This window comes from Nematostella vectensis, chromosome 1, assembly GCF_932526225.1.
Source record: "Nematostella vectensis chromosome 1, jaNemVect1.1, whole genome shotgun sequence".
Taxonomy (NCBI): domain Eukaryota; kingdom Metazoa; phylum Cnidaria; class Anthozoa; order Actiniaria; family Edwardsiidae; genus Nematostella; species Nematostella vectensis.
Window position 1 is genome coordinate 12600437 of NC_064034.1, and position 21947 is coordinate 12622383.

The 21947-nt window shown below is 43.7% G+C and overlaps 1 protein-coding gene across 2 annotated transcripts; it reads right to left on the minus strand.

Annotated features, from left to right (window-relative positions):
- Positions 1-5833: 5833 nt before the first annotated feature.
- Positions 5834-21945, minus strand: LOC5515952 (low-density lipoprotein receptor-related protein 4). Of its 2 annotated transcripts, XM_048731700.1 has the most exons (17): positions 21822-21945; positions 21208-21321; positions 17499-17618; positions 17266-17391; positions 17026-17145; positions 16826-16951; positions 16439-16576; positions 15952-16068; positions 15396-15455; positions 14702-14830; positions 9985-10107; positions 9728-9853; positions 9176-9566; positions 8508-8899; positions 8039-8170; positions 7722-7929; positions 5834-7474 (listed from the first exon to the last, which is right to left on the minus strand). In XM_048731700.1, exons 1-17 carry the CDS (start codon positions 21895-21897, stop codon positions 7240-7242), a joined length of 2733 nt encoding a protein of 910 aa, XP_048587657.1. In that variant the 5' UTR covers positions 21898-21945; the 3' UTR covers positions 5834-7239. The 2 variants fall into 2 exon arrangements, with proteins under 2 accessions (XP_048587657.1, XP_048587664.1); XM_048731707.1 differs by lacking the exon at positions 15396-15455.
- Between the last annotated feature and the right edge of the window lie 2 nt (positions 21946-21947).

Below are 21947 nucleotides of genomic sequence, written 5' to 3' on the forward strand. Positions count from 1 at the left end.
TACGGTGTTATGGGGTTTAACCCAGTCCTACCCTGGAGGGGACAGTTTGGCTATCTTAGAGACTGCCGGAGATAATAAGCTTCATCCAGATCTTACTGTTACAACTAGTCTTATCTCGCTTCGCGGAAATGGTGGGAAATGTAAAATCCCAGTCGAAGTCACGAACATATCTGATGAGCCGGCTGTTATCAAAGGGAGAACGAAATTAGCGTGCATTTCATTAACTTCTGCTTTACACGAACCAATCATCGAACCTGATAGGGGTAGTATTGGGGACATTGATAAAAGTAGTTTTCACGGGCTGTTTGATTTAAGTGGCGTCCAACTGAACTCTGACCAAAAGAAGAGAGTAAATATCATGTTGAATCGCATGCAAGGAGCTTTCGCTAAAGATGCGCAAGATCTGGGCTACACCGGCGTCATTGAACATGAGATCAATCTTTCTGATGATGGTCCTTTTAAAGAGACAACTAGGCGTGTTCCACCTGGACAACCTGAGGAATTCAAAAATGCGCTTAATGATATGCTTAACTCAGGTGTCATAAAAGAGTCAAAAAGTCCGTTTGCTTCCCCAGTAGTTCTCGTCCGCAAAAAAGACAACTCCTTAAAAGTATGCGTGGATTTCCGAAGACTGAACAGTAAAACGATCAAAGATTCCTATGCTATCCCCAGAGTCGTGGATACCCTTCAGTCCTTGAGGGGATCTAAGCTATTTTGTACTCTCGATCTACAAAGTGGCTATCTACAAGTTTGCATTTCCGAGAAAGATCAACCAAAGACCGCCATGACAACACCGTTCGGACTTTTCGAGTTTACTCGAATGCCGTTTGGACTCACAAATGCACCGGTCACGTTTCAACGGCTGATGGAACATTGTCTGCGAGATCTCAATTATAATACATGCGTCGTCTATATGGATGATGTCATTGTTTTTGCGAGGAATTTCGATGAAATGATGGTACGTCTCGAGGACGTTTTGACTCGACTCATGAAGTGTGGTCTAAAATTGAAACCATCCAAATGTAAACTCTTTCAGACACGTGTTAGATGTCTAGGTCATGTAGTGTCTGCAGAGGGAATCGAACCTGACCCTGAAAAGGTAGCTCCGTTACACGAATGGTTGTCGAACCCACCAAAGAACACAAAGGAACTGCAAACCTTCTTAGGTTTTGCTAGCTACTTAAGGGCGTTTGTCGAGAACTTCTCAAAAGTTGCAGAACCTTTGCGTCAGTTACTCATTACAGGACCAGCCAAGAAGCATAAACAATCCTCGCCACCTTCCTCGTTTACTTGGACCAGTGAATGCCAGTCAGCATTCGAGACATTGATTTCACATTTGACAAGTTCTCCTATTCTTGGCTACCCTGACTTCGAGTTACCTTTTATTCTGCATATAGACGCAAGTGGATCAGGTCGTGGAGCTGCACTCTACCAGAAGAAGCATAACAAGTTGCGGGTGATTTCGTATGGCAGCAGAGCTCTAACGCCTGCCGAACGAAACTACTCTGCTTATAGAAGGGAGTTCTTGGCTTTAAAATGGGCAGTGGCAGAAAAGTTCCGCGACTATCTGTATGGGGCAAAGTGTGATGTCTTAACGGACAGTAATCCATTAACTTACCTTGTATCATCTGCGAAACTGACCCCTACGGATCACCGCTGGCTTTCAGCTCTAGCCCCCTTTGATATCACCATAACATATCGCCAAGGAAAGTCAAATGGTGATGCGGACGGCCTGTCAAGAATACCACGAGAGGGGTCTAAACCCACCCCCGAGGATAAGGAAGACTACTTAAAGCCATTTCTTGAACGCCTTCAGACATCGGAAGAAGCGAGCACCTGCCCCAAAGAAGTATTTCAAGCTATAGTCCAATCACTAGTTGTAGACACTGACGACACTCCTGAATGGATCCCGGTTGCCGAGCAAGTTGGTGCCAGACCAGAAGCTGTTGCAGTAGATTTCCAGGAACATCAACGTTTTGTCCCATCTTCTACTCCATTTATTTCAGAGAACGACTGGCCGAGATTACAGCAAGCAGACCTGTGATCAGTAAAGTGCTACCTTTTGTTACTAGTGGTTTACCCCCGACAAGACGCGAACTAAGAAAGCTGAACTCAAATGCAGCGAGATTAGTAAAGGAATTCGAACGCTTGGTAGTGATTGATGTAACCTTGAAACGCCGCCGAGAGGTTGATGGGGAAACATCCTTACAACTGGTTTTGCCCTCAAAGTTTCACGCCCAAGTGCTTAAGGGTTTGCATGACGATGTTGGACATTTGGGTCGAGACCGTACTCAAGATCTGATTCAGTCTCGGTTTTACTGGCCCTTCATGGCCAGAGATGTCGAAGCGCATGTATCAAATTGTCAACGTTGTATTGCTCGGAAAGCACTGGACCCACCGCCAGCACCCATGCTCTCGCTACAAGCAAATGAGCCGATGAATCTCTTGGCGATGGACTTCCTTTCTCTTGAGGAGGGGAGAGGGGGTATGTCAAACATCCTGGTCGTTACGGATTCGTTTACGAAGTTTGCATGGGCATTCCCAACTCGTAATCAGAAGGCGGGTACTGTAGCGAAGATTCTATGGGAGAAAATACTCATTAATTACGGGTTTCCAAGGCGTCTACACTCGGATCAGGGTCGCGATTTTGAGTCCAATGTTATCCGCGACTTATGTCTTTTGGCAGGAATTACCAAGTCGAGAACAACCCCGTATCATCCTCAGGGAAACGCCCAGACGGAGCGCTTTAATAGAACCCTGTTGGATATGTTAGGAACATTAGATGGGGATAAGAAGTCGAGTTGGCCGGAGTACGTGTCATCAATGGCGCATGCGTATAATTGCACACGGCATCAGACCACAAAGTACTCACCATACTTTCTAATGTTTGGCCGACATCCGAAGCTACCAATTGATGTAACATTGGGGGTTGCATCGGAAATCGCACCCACGAAATTCTTGTCTTCCTACGTTGAGAGTTTGCGTGCAAGGCTTGACTATGCTTACAAGTTGGCTTCTAAGGAGAAAGATGCAGCGGCTGATTGAAACAAAAAGAGATATGATGTTCGCGCTCGTGATGTAGCCCTCCAACCAGGAGATCGGGTCTTGGTTCGCAATTTGAGTATCCGAGGAAAACATAAGCTGAGTGACCGCTGGGAAGAGACTGTTCACATAGTCGAAGCGCGCCAAGCCGACTTACCAGTCTACACTGTGCGACCAGAACAGGGTGGTAGAGCCCGAACTCTACATCGGAACTTGCTGTTACCAGTTAAAAGGACGTACCAACCAGTTGGTTTGCCACCAGATCACAATAGCCGACCCAGACGGCCACCGGGGGGCAAGAGACGTAGGAGAATACTACCTCAAGTGCCCCCAAGACCAATAAGACAAGAGGCCCAGGACGATTCCATCTCAGCTGAAGACAGCGATGGCCTCGACCTGTTTGGGGTTCCCACTGCGGGACCCCCAGAGCTGCTGTTTCAAGCCGAGGTTGAGGAGCAAGACCCACAGGTAGCTGACGAAATGGAAGACACAGCTCCACCGGTAGTGGAGAACCACGCGGCAAGGCCTCCAAGCCTTGCCTCATCGGATGTCTCTGATGTGCAGTCGAAACCAGAGCAGAGAACCAGATCAGGACGTGTTTCCAAGAAGCCGCAGCGTCTGGTAGAGGATCCAGTTTGGTCAAGAAAACTGACAGCGATGATTTATCTTATAGACTGTCGGAACCAAAAGGTTTCGAGGAACTGGCATTTAAGCCATTATTAGTAGACATTGAGATCGTATAAGATATTGTTTATTATTAACGTTTATTCTGTTAAACGTCGGGACGCCGTTTCCCACTAGGGGGGACCATGTCAGAGCGTGATTTCCGGTCACTTGTTAAGAAAAGTCCTAGGCGTTCATGTAGCGCGCTCGCGCCGGCCTGGACCGGAGTCAGGCAACTTTGTCAGGACATGTTCAGTTATGTAATGGCGATCGAGCGTGTTGATAATTACACAGCGCAAAATCTCGTCGAAATTGTGTGTTAAAGTAGTCTTTCTCCGCTCGGAAACCTTTGGAAATAGTCCCCGATATCCCCTGCTACATATGACTTGCTGGGGGATCTACAGGGTCAAGTATTACTCTTTGGGGGGATCTGCAGGGTCAAGTATTACTCTCTGGGGGGATCTACAGAGTCTAGTATTACTCTCTGGGGGGATCTACAGGGTCAAGTATTACTCTCTGGGGGGGATCTACAGGGTCAAGTATTACTCTCTAGGGGGATCTACAGGGTCTAGTATTACTCTCTGGGGGGATCTACAGGGTCAAGTATTACTCTCTGGGGGGGATCTACAGGGTCAAGTATTACTCGCTGGGGGATCTACAGGGTCAAGTATTACTCGCTGGGGGATCTACAGAGTCAAGTATTACTCTCTGGGGGATCTACAGGGTCAAGTATTACTCTCTAGGGGATCTACAGGGTCAAGTATTACTCGCTGGTGGGATCTACAGGGTCAAGTATTACTCTGGGGGGGGATCTACAGGGTCAAGTATTACTCTCTGGGGGGATCTACAGGGTCAAGTATTACTCTCTGGGGGGATCTACAGGGTCAAGTATTACTCTCTGGGGGGGGGATCTACAGGGTCAAGTATTACTCTCTGGGGGGATCTACAGGGTCAAGTATTACTCGCTGGGGGATCTACAGAGTCAAGTATTACTCTTTGGGGGGATCTACAGGGTCAAGTATTACTCTCTGGGGGGAACTACAGGGTCAAGTATTACTCTTTGGGGGGATCTACAGAGTCAAGTATTACTCTCTGGGTGATCTACAGAGTCAAGTATTACTCTCTGGGGGGATCTACAGGGTCTAGTATTACTCACTGGGGGGGGGGGATCTACAGGGTCTAGTATTACTGTCTGGGGGGGTGGGGGATCTACAGGGCCAAGTATTACTCTCTGGGGGGATCTACAGGGTCAAGTATTACTCTCTGGGGGGATCTACAGGGTCTAGTATTACCCTCTGGGGTATCTACAGGGTCAAGTATTACTCACTGGGGAGGGGGGGGGATCTACAGGGTCTAGTATTACTCACTGGGGGGGATCTACAGGGTCAAGTATTACTCTCTGGGGGATCTACAGGGTCAAGTATTACTCTCTGGGGGGATCTACAGGGTCAAGTATTACTCTCTGGGGGGATCAACAGGGTCAAGTATTACTCTCTGGGGGGATCTACAGGGTCAAGTATTACTCGCTGGGGGATCTACAGAGTCAAGTATTACTCTCTGGGGGATCTACAGAGTCAAGTATTACTCTCTGGGGGGATCTACAGGGTCTAGTATTACTCCCTGGGGGATCTACAGGGTCAAGTATTACTCACTGGGGGGGATCTACAGGGTCTAGTATTACTCTCTGGGGGGATCTACAGGGCCAAGTATTATTCGCTGAGGGATCTACAGGGTCAAGTATTACTCTCTGGGGGGATCTACAGGGTCAAGTATTACTCGCTGGGGGGATCTACAAGGCCAAGTATTACTCTCTGGGGGGATCTACAGGGTCAAGTATTACTCTCTGAGGGGGGGGAGGGTGGGGGATCTACAGGGTCAAGTATTACTCTCTGAGGGGATCTACAGGGTCAAGTATTACTCTATGGGGGGGATCTACAGGGTCAAGTATTACACGCTGGGGGGATCTACAGGGTCAAGTATTACTCTATGGGGGGGATCTACAGGGTCAAGTATTACACGCTGGGGGGATCTACAGGGTCAAGTATTACTTTTTGGGGAATCCACCGGTTTAGGTATTACTCCCTGAGGGAAATTCACATAGTAATACGCGATAACAGCACCTCACAAATTTTCATTCATGGATTTTTATTGATTTTATTGTCGAAAAAGAAACAGGCCTCACGTAGAAAACTTCCTATTTTTAACACTTAGCGTATTTGATATAATCTGATTATTTACAACTTGGTCTTCTCTATTCTTACATTTACCCATGGCTTGTGGTAAAGATAGCTTCTTAATGAGATCAGGCATACCAAAAGAAAAAAATAATAATACAGCAATAGGCAGTTTTGTATTCCCCCACCCCCCACAACCACCACCACCACCCATACAAAACTAGAATACTAATAAAATCACACTTCAAAGCTATGATTACCACTAGAGCGCCACATAAAAAGAATATTTACTTAATTATCTCTACTTTAAATAATACTCAACAATGCGCTAAATCGCCATAAGGGCGTGATAGCTAGAGCACCAGGTTGCACCAATGGGAATGGTGTTTAAAGTGCATGCAATACTTCGAGAACACTTCGCGTTGTTTTAAGACAGGACCGATGTGTAATTATCCAGTCAACAACCTCATTGACACAACTGGTGAATAAATAACACAAATTCTTAATCATACTTAAGCACATGAATTAGAATATAATTTCATTTATGTATATACAAAAAATAATGCGGGCATTCTAGCCTTACAAACTACACATGGTGTAAAGCAGTAAAGTATATTATATAATCAAAAAGAACGACTTGCTCTAAAGACCCCAAAATTTTTGTCCGTCAACAAATAGTCGCTCAACTATAAATGCCAAAAATGGCAAATCCGCAACGAAAATGCTTCAATTATCAATAAATATGCCGCAAATTAAAGCTACTATTTCAGCCAGCTGAATTTAACTACTTATTTCCGGATCTTACATATTTACAACTTATTCATATAATATAATCTTTTATAATAGTGTAATACTGTGCCCATCACTTACACTTACATTTGCAAAAAAAAAGAAATGCTTAAAAGTTAACATCAGACGATACATGGATTTTGTACCAATAAGCAGAAAAAGAAAGGCGCAAACTTGATATGACACTGATTGCAATAATACGCCCTAAGAAATATATACACAAGCAGCGGTAGCATTTAGCATAATTTTTAGATTTAATTTTAATAATAGATCTATGCATTAAGATAATCTTTTGAAATGATCTACTCTTTTGGAAAATGAGAAGATATTGGAATTTCCTCAAAAGAAAATGTATAAGGGGAAGACGTTATCTACATAGTATCTAAGGTAGGATCTGACAGAACGATTGGAAAACAACGGCGTGGCGGCTACTGACGGCGGGCGTCCTGACCGAAAAGCAGTGTTTGTTTCACAGTCGTTTAGAACCTATCTAGATGCCTCACGATAATTTTTATACCTCCTCAATTTAGTGGGACATTATTATAATACTTATTCTTTACCTACTTATTTCTCACACTACATCACTATTGGATATAACAGGTACTGTTTCGTCTATGTTTAGCTCGTCGAATTCATCATCTGGATTCGAGCTATTCTCTTGGTCCTCCGTAAGATCGGCAGGATTATAGTTCACGTTGTCAAACTGCCTGTATTGTTCTCTATTCTTGATGTCCGGCTTCTTGGACACAACAGCTCCATTGGGCATCTTATCGACCTCAGTTTGGCTTTCAGCGTTATACAAAATTCTACAACAGATATTAACATTACTGGGTTAGTTTAAAACTATGAACATGGCATCGAACTGCTAGTTTTACCGCTCATTTTCAGATACAAACACACATGGAAGCAACACATAGCCATGCATTTCCATAACCTTCACGTTTACACAGGATAAATTATATAGACAGCAAGCCTGCATCAAAAACAATGCCCAGCAAAACGATTGAGGTCCCAAAGGCGAGAAAGATAGAGGTTTTTTTTTTTTTTACTTACTCTAGCCTTTGTGGCTGTTTCTTTTTCTTGATAAATAGTATAGCTATTATGGTGAGGAGGATGAGGAAGCATAGCCCGAAGACCACGCCAAGGATCAGGCCTAGGTTGACCTTTTCTGGGACTCGCTCGCCGACTTTAGCTTGTACAATAGTGTCAGTGGCAACCGTTGAAGAAGCCAGAGCAGTAGGGAGAGTCGTTGGTGGTTTAACTGGAATAAGGGTAATTTTCTTTTGTTACAAGAGTATACCTTTAAATGCCAGTCAAATGACCGTAAAAAGGAGGCCAAAATTGAAAAGTGAAAAGAAGATATTACTTACTTTTGGAACACATTTTCCCATCCAACTGGAGGAAAAGGTCCTTTGGGCAGTTGCAGCTGTACTTATTCTTGTTGGAGGAGATCAGACATAGATGAGAGCATCCACCATTTCTGATAGCACAAGGACTTGATGCTGTGAATGATATAACAATCAATAAACAAAATTGCCCACTAGAGAAATCATAAAAATCTTTGATTTCGTATTGGCGAATGCACGATCTACCATGCGCGGTGGTAAAGCTCACCCGCTTCAATACTCGTATATGCATATTCAATCTATACACATATCTAAAAGCATTATTTTCTTTAGTTTAGAATTAAAAGAATGTTCCAGCGGTATATTTCGTACTCAAGCTTTGGAAGCTGAGAAAACCTTTTCTTGAAAAAATGATAATGTAACCTTTACTACGCAGTTCAAACGTAAACTTAATGAGCAGTATAAAAGTCCAAATATCGTTTTATCGTCTTACCTGTGGGCTGTCTCTGTGGATGATAGATATGGGCGTCTTCAGGCGACGCGGCGTTGTTCACCAGTACCGTCATATTCTTTCCTGTAAACTTATTTGCCTTGTAGATCTTCCGAGAGTCCGTCCAATAGATGTGATCCTCGAATACCGTAATGGCAGTGGGGTTATCGATGCCTGTGTTGATCACCACGCGGACCTCTGTGCCGTTCAGGTTGCAGTGTTTGATCACATCCAGTTTGGAGTCGATCCAGTAGAGCCTGCGGGTGGAGTAATCGATGGCCAAGCCGGCAGGTCGCTCCAGGTGCTCTCCGCTGATTAGTACCTTACGGGCCGTGCCATCCATGCTGGCACGCTCAATCTTGGCTGGGTCTCCCCAGTCGGTCCAGTAAATAAAGCTAAAATATGAATACATAAAACCTTTAGGTTCTAGTGTGTGGTGAGGCTGACCATGGCAGCATGGCCATTCTGATTTAGGAAGAGAGAAAAACGCTTGTTACAATTAAATCCAGAAAATTAAAAGTCAAATAAGTTTTAAAAAAAGTGATTATTGAATTTGTATTTGTCATAAAATATTCATTTATTTCCAAAGTACTTTAGTAATTTGTCTACTTTAGTAATTTGTCAATTAAGCAGACAACTTCAATTAAGGTCCACATTGCATGGTGGCTTACCCTTCAGTTGGATCAAGTACCACAGCACTTGGTTTATCCAGTCCACTGCTGATAAGAGTCATCTTATTACTTCCATCGAGCTCGGACACCTCAATAGTATTAGCGCCAGGGTCAGCCCAGTACATCTTGCGCCCCACCCAATCGATAGCCAGCCCTGCAGGTTCCACGAGGCCTGTCTCATGCACCGTCTCGATGGTGGTGTCCGGCACCATCTTGGCTTTTTGGATAGCCGTGGCAGCCTTGTCAGTCCAGTACAGCATGCTTTCTTTGACGTCAAAGCCTAGAGTTCGCGCATCCTTGAGACCCTGCACGGCCTGCTTGTACTCCTTGCCGTCTGTCATGATCAGGCGGATGCTGTTGCGGTCGGTGAAGAGAACGTAGGGCCGAGGACCTGGTAGACAGAAGGGAGGCTAAGCTTAGCTTGTAAGGGACCTTGTGTCCTAAATCTATCGTCTTCACGAAAAAAAAACTCCAAATTTCGAGCTTGGAATCCTTCCTTATGAAAATCTAAATAGTCAACGTTACATAACGTGACAAGTGCCCGGTTCTTACCAAGTGCCTTGCATCTCCTGCCATCGGGTTCAAGTACGTAGCCCTCCATACAAGAGCACTTGAAGCTCCCCTTGGTGTTGTAGCATTTCTGGCTGCACATACCAGGGATTTCACACTCATTGATATCTGAAATGAAATATCATGTAAATCACAATTGAATATCTTCAACAAAACTTGTTCTTACGGGATATCACCAGGTCAGGTGTGGGTAAAAAGAGGAACAGAATTGGAGGTAGGAAATGATAGAAAGATCGTACCTCTGCAGCTCTTTCTGTCATCCATGAGCTCATATCCGGAAAAGCAGGAGCAATAGAAACTCGTCTTGGTGTTTGTACACAGCTGCAGGCAATGACCATTGAACGATTTGCATTCATCTATATCTGGAGGTATGAAAACAATGATTGACCGTATAAGAATGTTACGGGTAGCTATTCCGCAAAAAAGCAGGCATTTGATAACCATTTCATATGGTTGACAGATTTTGTAGGGGCCCCGGGGTCAATTCAGTTGTAAATCCGCGGTACGTCTTATCTAACAGCTCGTCCACACCCAAGGCCCTTGGCACCCAAGGCGAGAGCTTACTGTGACAAGTTGCGTGACAGAGCACGTGCTTAGAACGTGACCCAGGACCCTCATTCAGATTGTGCAAGACTTCATGGCTCGTTTCACCGTTGAATAAACGTCTACAAAACTTCTTATTATCCTCTTCTTACATGGTGGCTGCGGTTAACTATGGCCTCAGGATATGTCTTACCGCCGCCGGCGCCGCTGGAGATACACAATAGCAATGCTGCTGACAAATGGAAGCGATTTGTGCTCGCTTGGAAAAACTACTCGTTGGCGACTGGGTTGAACGAGAAAACTGAAGCCGTACAAGTAGCTACGTTGCTAACAGTTATCGGTGAAGAGGCGAGAGAAGTCTACTCGACATTTACCCTGACCGAAGGAGAGACAGACAAGATAGAGCCTGTCATAAAGAAATTCGCCGAGTACTGTCAACCAAGAAAGAACGTGCCGTTCGAAAGATTCCGTTTCAACCAGCGAATGCAAGAGCCTGGAGAGTCCTACGAGCACTATAGAACAGCGCTGAGAAAATTGGCCGAGTCCTGCGAGTTTGATACGATTACGCCAGACGAAATACTTCGAGATCGGTTGTTATTTGGAATACATGACACGAAGGTCAGAGAAAGGTTGTTACGCGAGTCCAAATTAACACTAGCGAAAACAGATGAAATTTGCCGAGCGGCTGAGAGTATGCTTGCTCAGATGAAAATAGTCAAAGATACATCTGAGACAGACGTCAATGCCGTGAGTAAATTCGAGTCGAAGAAACCCAACATCAAAAATTATCGGCGAAAGCAACGAGGTCAAGGCAAACAATGTGACAATTGTGGATACCAACATATGGCAAATCAGGAATCGTGTCCCGCACGAGGAAAGGACTGCCGGAAGTGCGGAGCGAAAAATCACTTTGCCAATAGATGCAAACAGGAAGTCAAGGCTACCGAAGTCGAAGAAACAGATATGTATCCTGAGGAGACATATCAAACGGAGGAAGTATTGGCCGTCTGGTTGGATGATTCGCAGCTGGTCACATTTCAATCAGAGTCTGGAAGTTTCATCCGTTTCCAACCTGATACTGGTGCACAATGCAATGTGTTGCCAGTGCACATATACAAGCAGGCGTGTAACGACCACAAGCTAGTAAAAGTGAAACCCGTGCAAACGTCCTTAGTGGCGTATGGGGGATCAAAGATCAAAGTCGTCGGGCATGTCACCATTAGAGTGTGGAGAAACCATGTATCGTGCCAGCTGGATTGTCGCCTTGTTGACAGCCATGAAATCCGCCCGATTCTGGGGCGTAAGGCATGCCTTGGCATGAACATTATACAGTACAATGACAAAGACCAGTTTCACAAACCGCAGACAGATGGAGCGACAGTGTTCACCGTTGACCCCAAACCAGGAGCTGCACTAACAAGAGAAGAAATATTGGCTAAGTTCCCAGCAGTGTTCAGTGACGGGGTTGGCAAACTTGATGGAGAATACACCATCAGACTAGACACAAACGCTCAACCAGTACAACACGCACCACGTAGAGTTGCAGTAGCCCTAAGACCCCAGCTCAAGAAAACCTTGAATGATCTAGTGGACAAAGAGATAATAGCACCGGTGACCACACCCACCTCGTGGATCAGCTCTATGGTAGTAGTTCCCAAGAAAGATGGAAAACTGCGAATATGCCTAGACCCAAAGGATCTCAACAAAGCCATCCAGAGGGAAAACTATCCCCTACCAACCATAGAAGAGGTTGCAACACGATTACACGGTGCCAAGGTGTTCACGTTGTTGGATGTCCGCAACGGTTTCTGGCACGTCCAGCTAGAGGAAGAGTCGACCTATCTAACAACTTTCCATACACCGTTTGGCCGATACCGATGGAAGAGAATGCCTTTCGGGATCTCCTCAGCACCAGAAGTGTTTCAAAGAAAGATGCATGAATTTGCCGAAGGTCTGACTGGAACCGAAGTTGTTGCTGATGATTTCCTGGTAGTGGGCTATGGCGAGAGCTACGAGGAGGCAACGGCGGATCACGACAGGAACCTCCTGGCATTCCTAAACCGTTGTGATCAACGGGACATACACCTGAATCCCGACAAGATGAGACTTAGGAAATCAGAGTTACTCTTCATTGGCCACATAGCAACTGACAAGGGACTTAAAGTCGACCCTGCTAAAGTGCGAGCAATTGTGGACATGCCCTCACCGACCGACAAGCTTGGGGTACAGCGTCTGTTAGGCCTAGCCCAATACCTTGCAAAGTTCCTGCCCCAGCTGTCAGACATCACAAAGCCGCTGAGGGATCTCACACAGAGCGACGTGCAGTTCATCTGGGATGATGCGCAACAGTCTGCGTTTGAAAAGCTAAAGGATGCCGTTACAGTCACTCCAGTATTGCGGTACTACAACCTAGACGAGGAGATTACACTTCAGTGCGATGCGTCGCAGAGCGGATTGGGTGCCGCATTACTACAGAATGGCCAACCAGTAGCCTACGCATCACGTGCACTCACGCCCGCTGAGACGCGTTATGCACAGATTGAGAAGGAGCTGCTCGCGATTGTCTTTGCGTGTGACCGTTTCCATACGTACGTCTACGGCCGCGAAGTCGTCAACATCGAGACTGATCACAAGCCTTTGGAACCAATCTTCATCAAACCTCTGGCGACTGCTCCGAAACGCCTACAACGAATGCTGCTGAGTCTGCAGAGTTACAGTCTCAATGTGAAGTACAAGAAAGGCAAAGATCTTTACTTGGCTGACACCCTAAGCAGAGCTTACTTACCCGAAGTCAACGCCTGGGAGTTTACCAGGGAGCTGGAGGAGATTGACCATCGATCATGGATGCCAGTGAGAGAAGAGACTTGGCAGCAACTCAAAAATGCAGCAGTAGATGATGCGGTGCAACAAAACCTTCGAGAGGTTATAAAGAGAGGTTGGCCAGAGAGCAAAACAGACCTGCCGGAGTGCGTGCATCCTTACTTTGATATTCGAGACGAGCTAACTGTCCAAGAAGAACTCATCTTTAAAGGCCAACAGTTGGTGGTTCCTAGAGCCCTGAGGAAGGAGCTTATGGAAAAGACACACTCATCCCACATCGGTATAGAAGGCTGCATAAGACGAGCAAGAGACACGTTTTTCTGGCCGCGGATGACTGTCGAGTTGAAGGAGTACATCACAAAATGCGAAGTATGTTTGACTCATCGCAGTGGCCAACGAAAGGAGCCAATTCTCCAACATGAGTTTGTCGCTCGACCTTGGGGAAAGGTCTCAGCTGACCTCTGTGAGCTCGACAACCGAACACTGCTAGTGGTCAGTGACTACTTCAGCAACTACATAGAAGTGGCCCGGCTTAACACAGTGACGTCACGAGCAATAATAAAGGAGCTGAAGGCAATATTTGCCAGGTTTGGCATCCCAGACACCCTTATAACCGACAATGGACCGCAGTTCGCATCAGCGGAGTTTAGTGTATTCGCCAAGACCTGGATGTTCGAACACAAGACGTCATCCCCAAGATATGCCCAAGCAAATGGGAAAGCGGAAAATGCTGTACAGACAGTAAAGAGGCTGTTTAAAAAATGCAAGACATCCGGGGGGTCAGAATTCCAAGCACTTCTCGACTGGCGGAATACTCCGACTGCTGGAATCGGAACTAGCCCGGCCCAGCGCCTTTTCGGACGTCGATGCAAAACACTTCTCCCTGTGGCTGGTTCCCTACTACAGCCTAGCTACAACACTGAAGAGGACACCAGGAAGTTGATAGGTACCAAGCAACGCCAGAAGTTTTATTACGATAAGCACAGCAAGCCCCTGGAGCCCATCGCTGTCGGCGAAACTGTGCGCATGAAGCTACCAGGACAAGACACGTGGACGCCTGGTACGTGTTTAGGTCAAGCCGGGCCTAGGAGCTACAACGTCGAGACTGAAGGTACCACCTACCGACGAAACCGCCGACAGTTGATCAGCACTGGAGAAACAAACAGCCAAGTACCTGATGTTCTGGAATCACCAGAACCCGATGATGCTCAGCAGCAACCCAGCCAGGTTGCCCTGCCACCAGATTCTTCACAGGCTATAACAAGGCCTCGGCGGGAGGTGAAGCCTCCTGCATGGCTCAAAGACTATGTGCCAAAATAACATTGAAACTGTTAGGACACTGAACTTTAGTAATAATCCATCGTATGATTTTAGTTGTAAAATTTCGATTTTTACCCTTTGATTATTATAATGTTGTTTTAACCAACCATTAGCGTTACTGTTAAAAGAGGGAAGATGTGACAAGTTGCGTGACAGAGCACGTGCTTAGAACGTGACCCAGGACCCTCATTCAGATTGTGCAAGACTTCATGGCTCGTTTCACCGTTGAATAAACGTCTACAAAACTTCTTATTATCCTCTTCTTACACTTACCGCAGTTCCTCTCGTCCTCGCCATGCGGGCAGTGCGGCGTAGCGTCACACACTTTGCTGTTAGCGATGCAAATGGTACTGCTGCCACAACGGAAGTGGTCTCGCGGGCACACCTGGCCCGGTTGGGTAGCTAGAAAGAGACGAAAAACATTATGTAATTCTTAGACTGTCTGCTACCATTCAATAACAACTGAAAATGGACGATTTTAAGCATTTACTGTCGAATCCGTTGTATCGCGACGCCGCATCTTCAAAACATCGATTTGTATTTGTCTTTTGGGATTTTTTGTTCCGCCAGTCAAATTATTCTAAGCCAATCAGATTCTTGCCACCTCTCGCCTAGTGCAGTTGCCTGGCTTTTTGTTGCGACACTGTCTGGTTTTCGTCCAGAGGATAGCCAAAGAAGTGCACAAAGCGAGACTCTGATTGGCTCAGAATGATTTTACTGACGGAACAGAAAACCAAAACAAATCGTGTTTTGAAAACGCGGGTCGCGATACAACGAATTCGACAGTAAATATGAGGGGGAAAAAACGTTTAACTTTTATTCATGATAAAAAAAACAAAATCAATCGTTAAAAACTAGTGTGTATTTATTTTATTTGCTTGCACAGTTTAGGGTCATTTATCGTTTTATCGCGCGTTTAATACACGGTGGTTCCACGGCACAAGGCGGCGCCCCCTTTCGTACTTACTATTGTCTCCGCTAACAGGCTGGTACGGAATGTCAGGCTGAGGTGGAACCGATGGAGTTGCTATAGTAACAAGGGTTGGTGAAAAGAGAGGTCAGTCGGAGCAATAGAAGAGAGGATAAAAAAAATTAAAAAGAGGAGACAGAAAATAGAGTTTGGTGATGGTTATTGTTAGTAGATTAGAGTTCGGAATTAGCAATGACTTCATTGTTAGCGTTAGCACAGTATCCATATGCATGGTTTATCTCTTGAATTATTATCCATACACGCTAGTTGCATTTTTATCCAATTCGGTTACAATCCTCAGGATTAAAGGAGAGTTTATCAATAGCAGACTTGTAGAATGTGCAGTTATTGAAATAAGTAGTTATGAATAAGCAGTTAAAATTTTCTGAATCAGTAAAGGAACTCTATAAAGTTTAAATGTTCATGCGCACAAATCTCCGCACGCCATTTCATGCGCTAAAAGAACTTTATTTTTTTATATATATCCTGTTGAGCTTGTCAGCTCGATATCCACATAAAGTACACGACGCGTAGCGACAGAAGAGATACTTACGACACATTTTCTCGTCGCTGCCGTCGCCACAGTTATCAGTACCGTCACATTTTTGGGGAAGAGGGATGCACTTTTGATTTGTACACGTAAACTCATCACTGGAACAGCCAATTGTACCTGTCAACAGAGAGTAAACATTAGCTTTAGCAAAGATGCGGACGACGATTTAAACCTATCATTTATCAGGGTCAGTGTCCTTTTGCACTAGAATGAAAGTTTCTTAGCAAAATTTTCGCATTTCCGCTTCTTCCGATTGTTTTTTTTTACTGGCTTTACCCGTGCGCTTTGATGGTTTATGCTAACTGGAAATTTTGTTGGCCTCTGAGCAACACACCGGCTTTTTTGAAGTAAGGTTTGATTGATAGAGTATGAAGCGGGCCATTTTTATGATAGGCTAGGTAAATCCTACGTCGGGTTCTCCCCGGATCTAGCAGAAAGCTGTTTCCACACACCCCCACCCTCCACCATTGGGGACATTGTCACTCACCGCATCCAGCTTCGTCGCTACCATCCAGGCAGTCACGCTCGCCGTCACAAATCCACCGCCTGTGAACACAACCGTTACCATCCGCACACATGCGCTCGTTTTTGCGGCACTTCACCGGTGGGGGAGTGGGGCGAGTTACTGAAAGGCGGCACAGAAAACTAGATTAACAACCCAAAGTAATACTAAATGGAGTTCTCCGCATTTGTTATGTTGACGTCGTTTTTGCCTTATACTAGAGGGATGGTGCAGTAAAAGGCTGAACAAATTTCGAGTAATTCCTATTTCATTCATTTTCACTCAGATACCTTAAACTAATACAAACCGTTTCTTGTTTCCCTCTTGGATTCCAGCTCAAGGAGTGGTCTTGAAGTGTTGCGTTAAACTCACCATTTTGACAATTTTGCTCATCTGAGCCGTCTAGACAGTCGCTGCGATGGTCGCAGCGGAAGCGCCCAGGGATGCACCGGCCACTGAACGCGCAAGTGAACTCGTATGGAGCGCAGGTCTTGTTAACTACAGAAAGAGTAACAAACGTGAGAAAAAAACGACCTCCTTGATTGGGGCAGTGACTCTGAATCTATACTCACCACACCCTCGTTCATCACTCCTGTCAGTGCAGTCGAACTCTCGGTCACACCTAAATGTCGACGTTATACAACGACCATCATCACACCGGAACTCATTAGCGGAACACGTAGTCGTCGGCTCTAAAGGCAGAAGAGTGAGTAAATGTAAATACTTTGCATACCCATGGAGTTCTCCTATACCCTCGTTGGCAACAAAAATATTGTGTTTCTATCAGGAATAAGTGAATAAGGAAAACTCACTGCAACCACTCTCGTCACTTCTGTCTCCGCAGTCGTTTTCCCCATCGCATCTGAACGAGTTCGGCACACACTGGCTGTTAGCACAAGTGAAGTCCGAAGGCGGGCAGGTATACGGTGGTCGAGTGGCTGTGGGGCGAGATCGAAGAATGTGAGACGTTCATTTTTTTTCTTTCTTTGACAAATTCGAGGAAGGCGTAATGCAATTGAAAGGAGAGCGTATTACGATCACTTACGGCAGTTGTCTTCGTCACTGCTGTCGCCACAGTCGTCCATTCCATCACAAACCCATTCTTTGAGCACACACCGGCCATTTCTACATGTGTGGTCGGTTACTGGGTTACATGTCTTGGCAGCTAATGTCGAGAAGAACCACAAAATCAACCAGGGATGATAACACGGGGCATGTTCTACTAATGTAATTGTAGATTTTCGAAAATTGGCAGTTTTGGAATTGCGCGTCATCAAACCTGTATCATCTTTTTTAGGGGCGAGCACAGGTCCCCCAAGCTAATATGTTGTATTTTACGTGTCTCATTCACTGTAAAAATATGGTGGGTTACAATAAAAAAAAAATTGGGACGAAAAATATAATAGGATACCTTCAAACTTTTCTAACCAGTTTGTGGAGTTGTTATTTAAATCCTTGTGAAGTTTCAATCCATTTGGGCTCTAATGATGCCGATCGGCAAAACGGGCGGTAGAAAATCGCTTCTAGAAAAGTGGATATTCGAAATTTCGCCAAAATACATGCAAACAATATTATACAGATGCTTTACACTGCCACACAGAAATTATGAATCCAGTTGATCAACTCTTTGCGTACCTAAAACGCCATTCTTCACCCGCCTTGCCGAATCAGGTATGCTTGACGCGAACCCATGGGATGGATATTTCAACGGTCGTGACAAAACAGCCCGTCTACATCCCCCTTCCCGCAAAAAGCAACAACCAACTACGAATATTCTCTCGTGAACTTCGTCGATTTCGAGGAAGAGAAATAAACAAACAGCTTCATTTGTCGAGTTAAATTGCATTTAATCTTATTTATAAGCTACATGTTTTTTGTGTTGAAATTCAACACAACCTTTCTCTTCTCTTAGTATGGGGGAACTTCAATCGCTAAATATTGCCCCAAATGGATTGAAACTTCACTGAGATTTAAATAACAACTCCACAAACTGGTTAGAAAAGTTTGAAGGTATTTTATTATATTTTTCGTCCCAATTTTTTTTATTGTAATGCACTATATATTTACAGTGAATGAGACACGTAAAATACAACATATTAGCTTGGGGGACCTGTGGGGCGAGGGGCAGAATTCAAGTCTAAAACCTTAAAGTTTTAAGCGTTCGAGGGAACATGACAATGAATTTGTTTTTGGTGGCGATTATTTTGTATATGTATATATTTGTATATGTCCTAAAGTAGAAAGCAGGTATATAGTATAATTCCTTCATGACAATAATCAACCATGCGCTTTATCGGAATCGAACAGTTGATTGTGCCTCGAGATACCATCTTGCATGCATTTACACAAATCGGAATCTTGCATATAGGAAAATGCTGATACATTCTGCCATTGCTTTATATCGCCCTAAGCAAAGAAAGGTAAATATCTTTGCTGTTTTGCTCATTTTTGCATACATAGCTGAAAGTAAGCACCACAATGATAAGGCCAAGTAAAAAAAGACATGTTTATCGTCCCCGCCCGCATCCTTTTTCGGGGCCGCATCAATATTCGTACAAATCTTTGATAAACGAAGGAGAACAAATAAATAAAAAAAGTAATAACTAAAAAGGGCCGCATGCTCCATATTTTGATGTTATATGGACGATAAACATGTTTTTATATTTTTTTTCTTGGCCTAAAATGGTTTGCCCGCAGGGAACTAGACTCGTTTTATCTCATGATCATCAAATGCGCTTTGTATATCGGAATCTTTCAGCCTGTTGCATATTTATATGTACTAAAAGTATGTCTTATTTGTTTTCATTTTAACTGTGGTGTTTTCTTTAAAATGACTTTCTGCAGTTATTTATTCGATGAGGTCATGAATCGTTGCTAGACTAATCTATATAATTGGCTTTGCTTACATTTCTTTAAACTATAGCCCGCTGTAAGTATTAAATCCTAACAAACGCTCGAAGGATCTATTAGAACACTGAAAGGATTACATAGTCTCTGGCAAGCGATTATTTCTTTGTTTAGAGCGCAGCTAGATTTAGTGTGAACTTCAGGAACGACTAAAACAAAGTCTGAAAAAATGCGTTATTTCTCGGTATCAACAAATGCAATTATTTTTTTGTGAACATTTGAACACACCCGCTTTTAAATTTACCTTAGCTCATACAAATATGCTTGATGTCGTTTTCTGTTGTATCTGTTTTTGGTTCCGTTTTCAATTCTAGATTGGCCTATAACGCTATACATCTCAGGTTATCACAGGTTATCTGCAGAGTTTGCAATGCACACGTATATCGCAAACGAAAATATCAGATATAGTCCGTCTGCCTGGTGTATTATAAGCCTTGCAATATATCAATGACACACCATTGGTGAACCATACAAAAATAGGAATTCGATACGTGATAGGAATATTTTAATCTATCAAAATTGCATGCATTAAAAAATAATCTTGCGTTTCCAGAGGTTTATCTGAGACACGCAACCGAAGATAGAAAATATAGTGCTTGATTTGGAATTTGGAGTTAACTAGTGTGTTCTACACACTAGGTCGGTTTTTGAGAGAGCATATAATCTGTAACGAGAATATTTTATCACAGCGCAAATATGAATGTTATTTGTTGAATTTCAACGAAGAATGTTTCATTTTCTCAAAAAAGCAACTTTGACGAAACATAATAAATAGGTTTCGGAAAGGTATAACATTAAAATTTATCTGAATAAAAGTCTTCTTTCGCCTATGGAATCGCTAAAGAACTATTAAATTGAAGGAGCGAACGTCAGTTAAAAAACATAAACAAAGCTTCTTCCATTTTGTTCCATACAAAACAACCGAATAATATGAATATAGTAAATTAGTAACTTATTCTTCGATATTAATAGTAAATAAGATTAAAAAAAGAATTTCGCAGTTAAAAATTTCAAAATACCATTCAAAAGTTTGAGTGATTTTACTCTGCGTAGTAAAAGCGACGCATTTACTATTTGGCAGTTAAGGCCATAGTAATATGGTAATGAGCCTGTATGGTGTGTTCACTCTCCACCAATCACAGTACGCCAAATTGACACGCCTACCAGCCGCCCACGAGCCGGTTTCAACGAACTCAATCAAAACACAAACAAAACAAAAACCCGGCAAAATTTGCTGGTGGTCAACAATAAATGTCAAAGATGAGGTTGGAGTATTTTATCGGTAGTTACGAGTTTGGTATTCCAACTGGTCTTATTAAGGGGACTTTTAAAAGAGTAGAAATAAATCATTTTTGGCGCGTGGTTTTCCCTCGAGACGTTGAGTACACAATTTACAATCTTCGTTTATACATACAATCCGTACACTACTCATTTTGAAAGAGATAGCTTTTTGTTTCGAAACTTCGAAGGCTAAAGCAGAAAAAAAACATTTTCCTGTGAGGAAACGGACATTTTAATATATAGTCTGTCCCACTCTAATTGTAGTCTTTCCAGTTGACAAGTAGTTTACAACTCGTAGTTATCGATGCGAGACGATCTAGTTTGAACTCGACGTTCTTTTAATTTCTCTAGATGCCTTAGATGAACTGCTCCATAATCAGAACAGTACCAGTCATATTTTATCCAAAGAATAGATATATCTGTGAAAGAATAGTCCTTCGCCGCTCATGAAAATGTAAACTTTCACAGCAAGAATGTTAGGTCGCACCTTGCGAAGAATCTTTGAATTTGGCTGTGCGCTGTCTCAGTTTATCTCTGGGACGGAGCTATGAAAACAAGCTACTTACGGCATCCATCTTCGTCCGAATGATCTCCACAGTCGTCTTGGTCGTCACAACGCCAGGCTTTCTGGATACAACGCTCATTTTTGCAGGTGAATTGGGTAGATGTACACGGAAATCCTAGCAACCCAAACAGAAGAGTTCAGAACCACAACACACTCATTGTCATTATACGAGACCAAAAACATCAACGAACTTCAGTAGTCGTTTAAAACAAGTTCTATATGGAAAAGGGAGTAATCAGAAAACAGTACGGCTTTCACATATCGCCCTTTTCGCGCGTGTGGGTGTGTTGAGGGTCGGCTTGGAGAAAGCGAGGAGTTGTCTCTCGCTGAAATATTCATAAAAAATATATTCCATTGACTTTCAACATTAAATCTATATAGGTATTACCAATATTTGCTGAAATAAAAAAAAGGATTTTATCTACTAGTACAGTACAGCAAAATGGCAAAACGCCGTTTTTGGTGGAATTTCTAGGCGGTTTGAATTTCAACGCGGCAGAAGACAACACTGAATGAAAATACTTACAACTACCAAATGTAGTATAACGAACACAAAAAGTCCCCCAATATACTCGGGCGTAGAGCTTCCTACCCAAACAAAACCTAAAGACATACCTGAACTTTTAGCCCTCTGTAAAGTAAAAGCCAAAAGAAAGAGGATAACAGAGATCTGTGACATTTTTGCAGCCATTTCGACACACAGTAAAGTGTTCGGTAGCCGGTGAATGAATAACTTTGCTG

Bases quoted from the DNA above. Each gene is read 5' to 3' on its own strand.
- LOC5515952 (XM_048731700.1), bottom strand. From the start codon at position 21,897: ATGGCTGCAAAAATGTCACAGATCTCTGTTATCCTCTTTCTTTTGGCT. The intron at 9,854-9,984 runs GTACGATCTTTC...ATTTCATTTCAG, and splicing joins TGACAGAAAGAGCTGCAGAG to ATATCAATGAGTGTGAAATC. The intron at 7,475-7,721 runs GTAAGTAAAAAA...TATCTGTTGTAG, and splicing joins AAACAGCCACAAAGGCTAGA to AATTTTGTATAACGCTGAAA.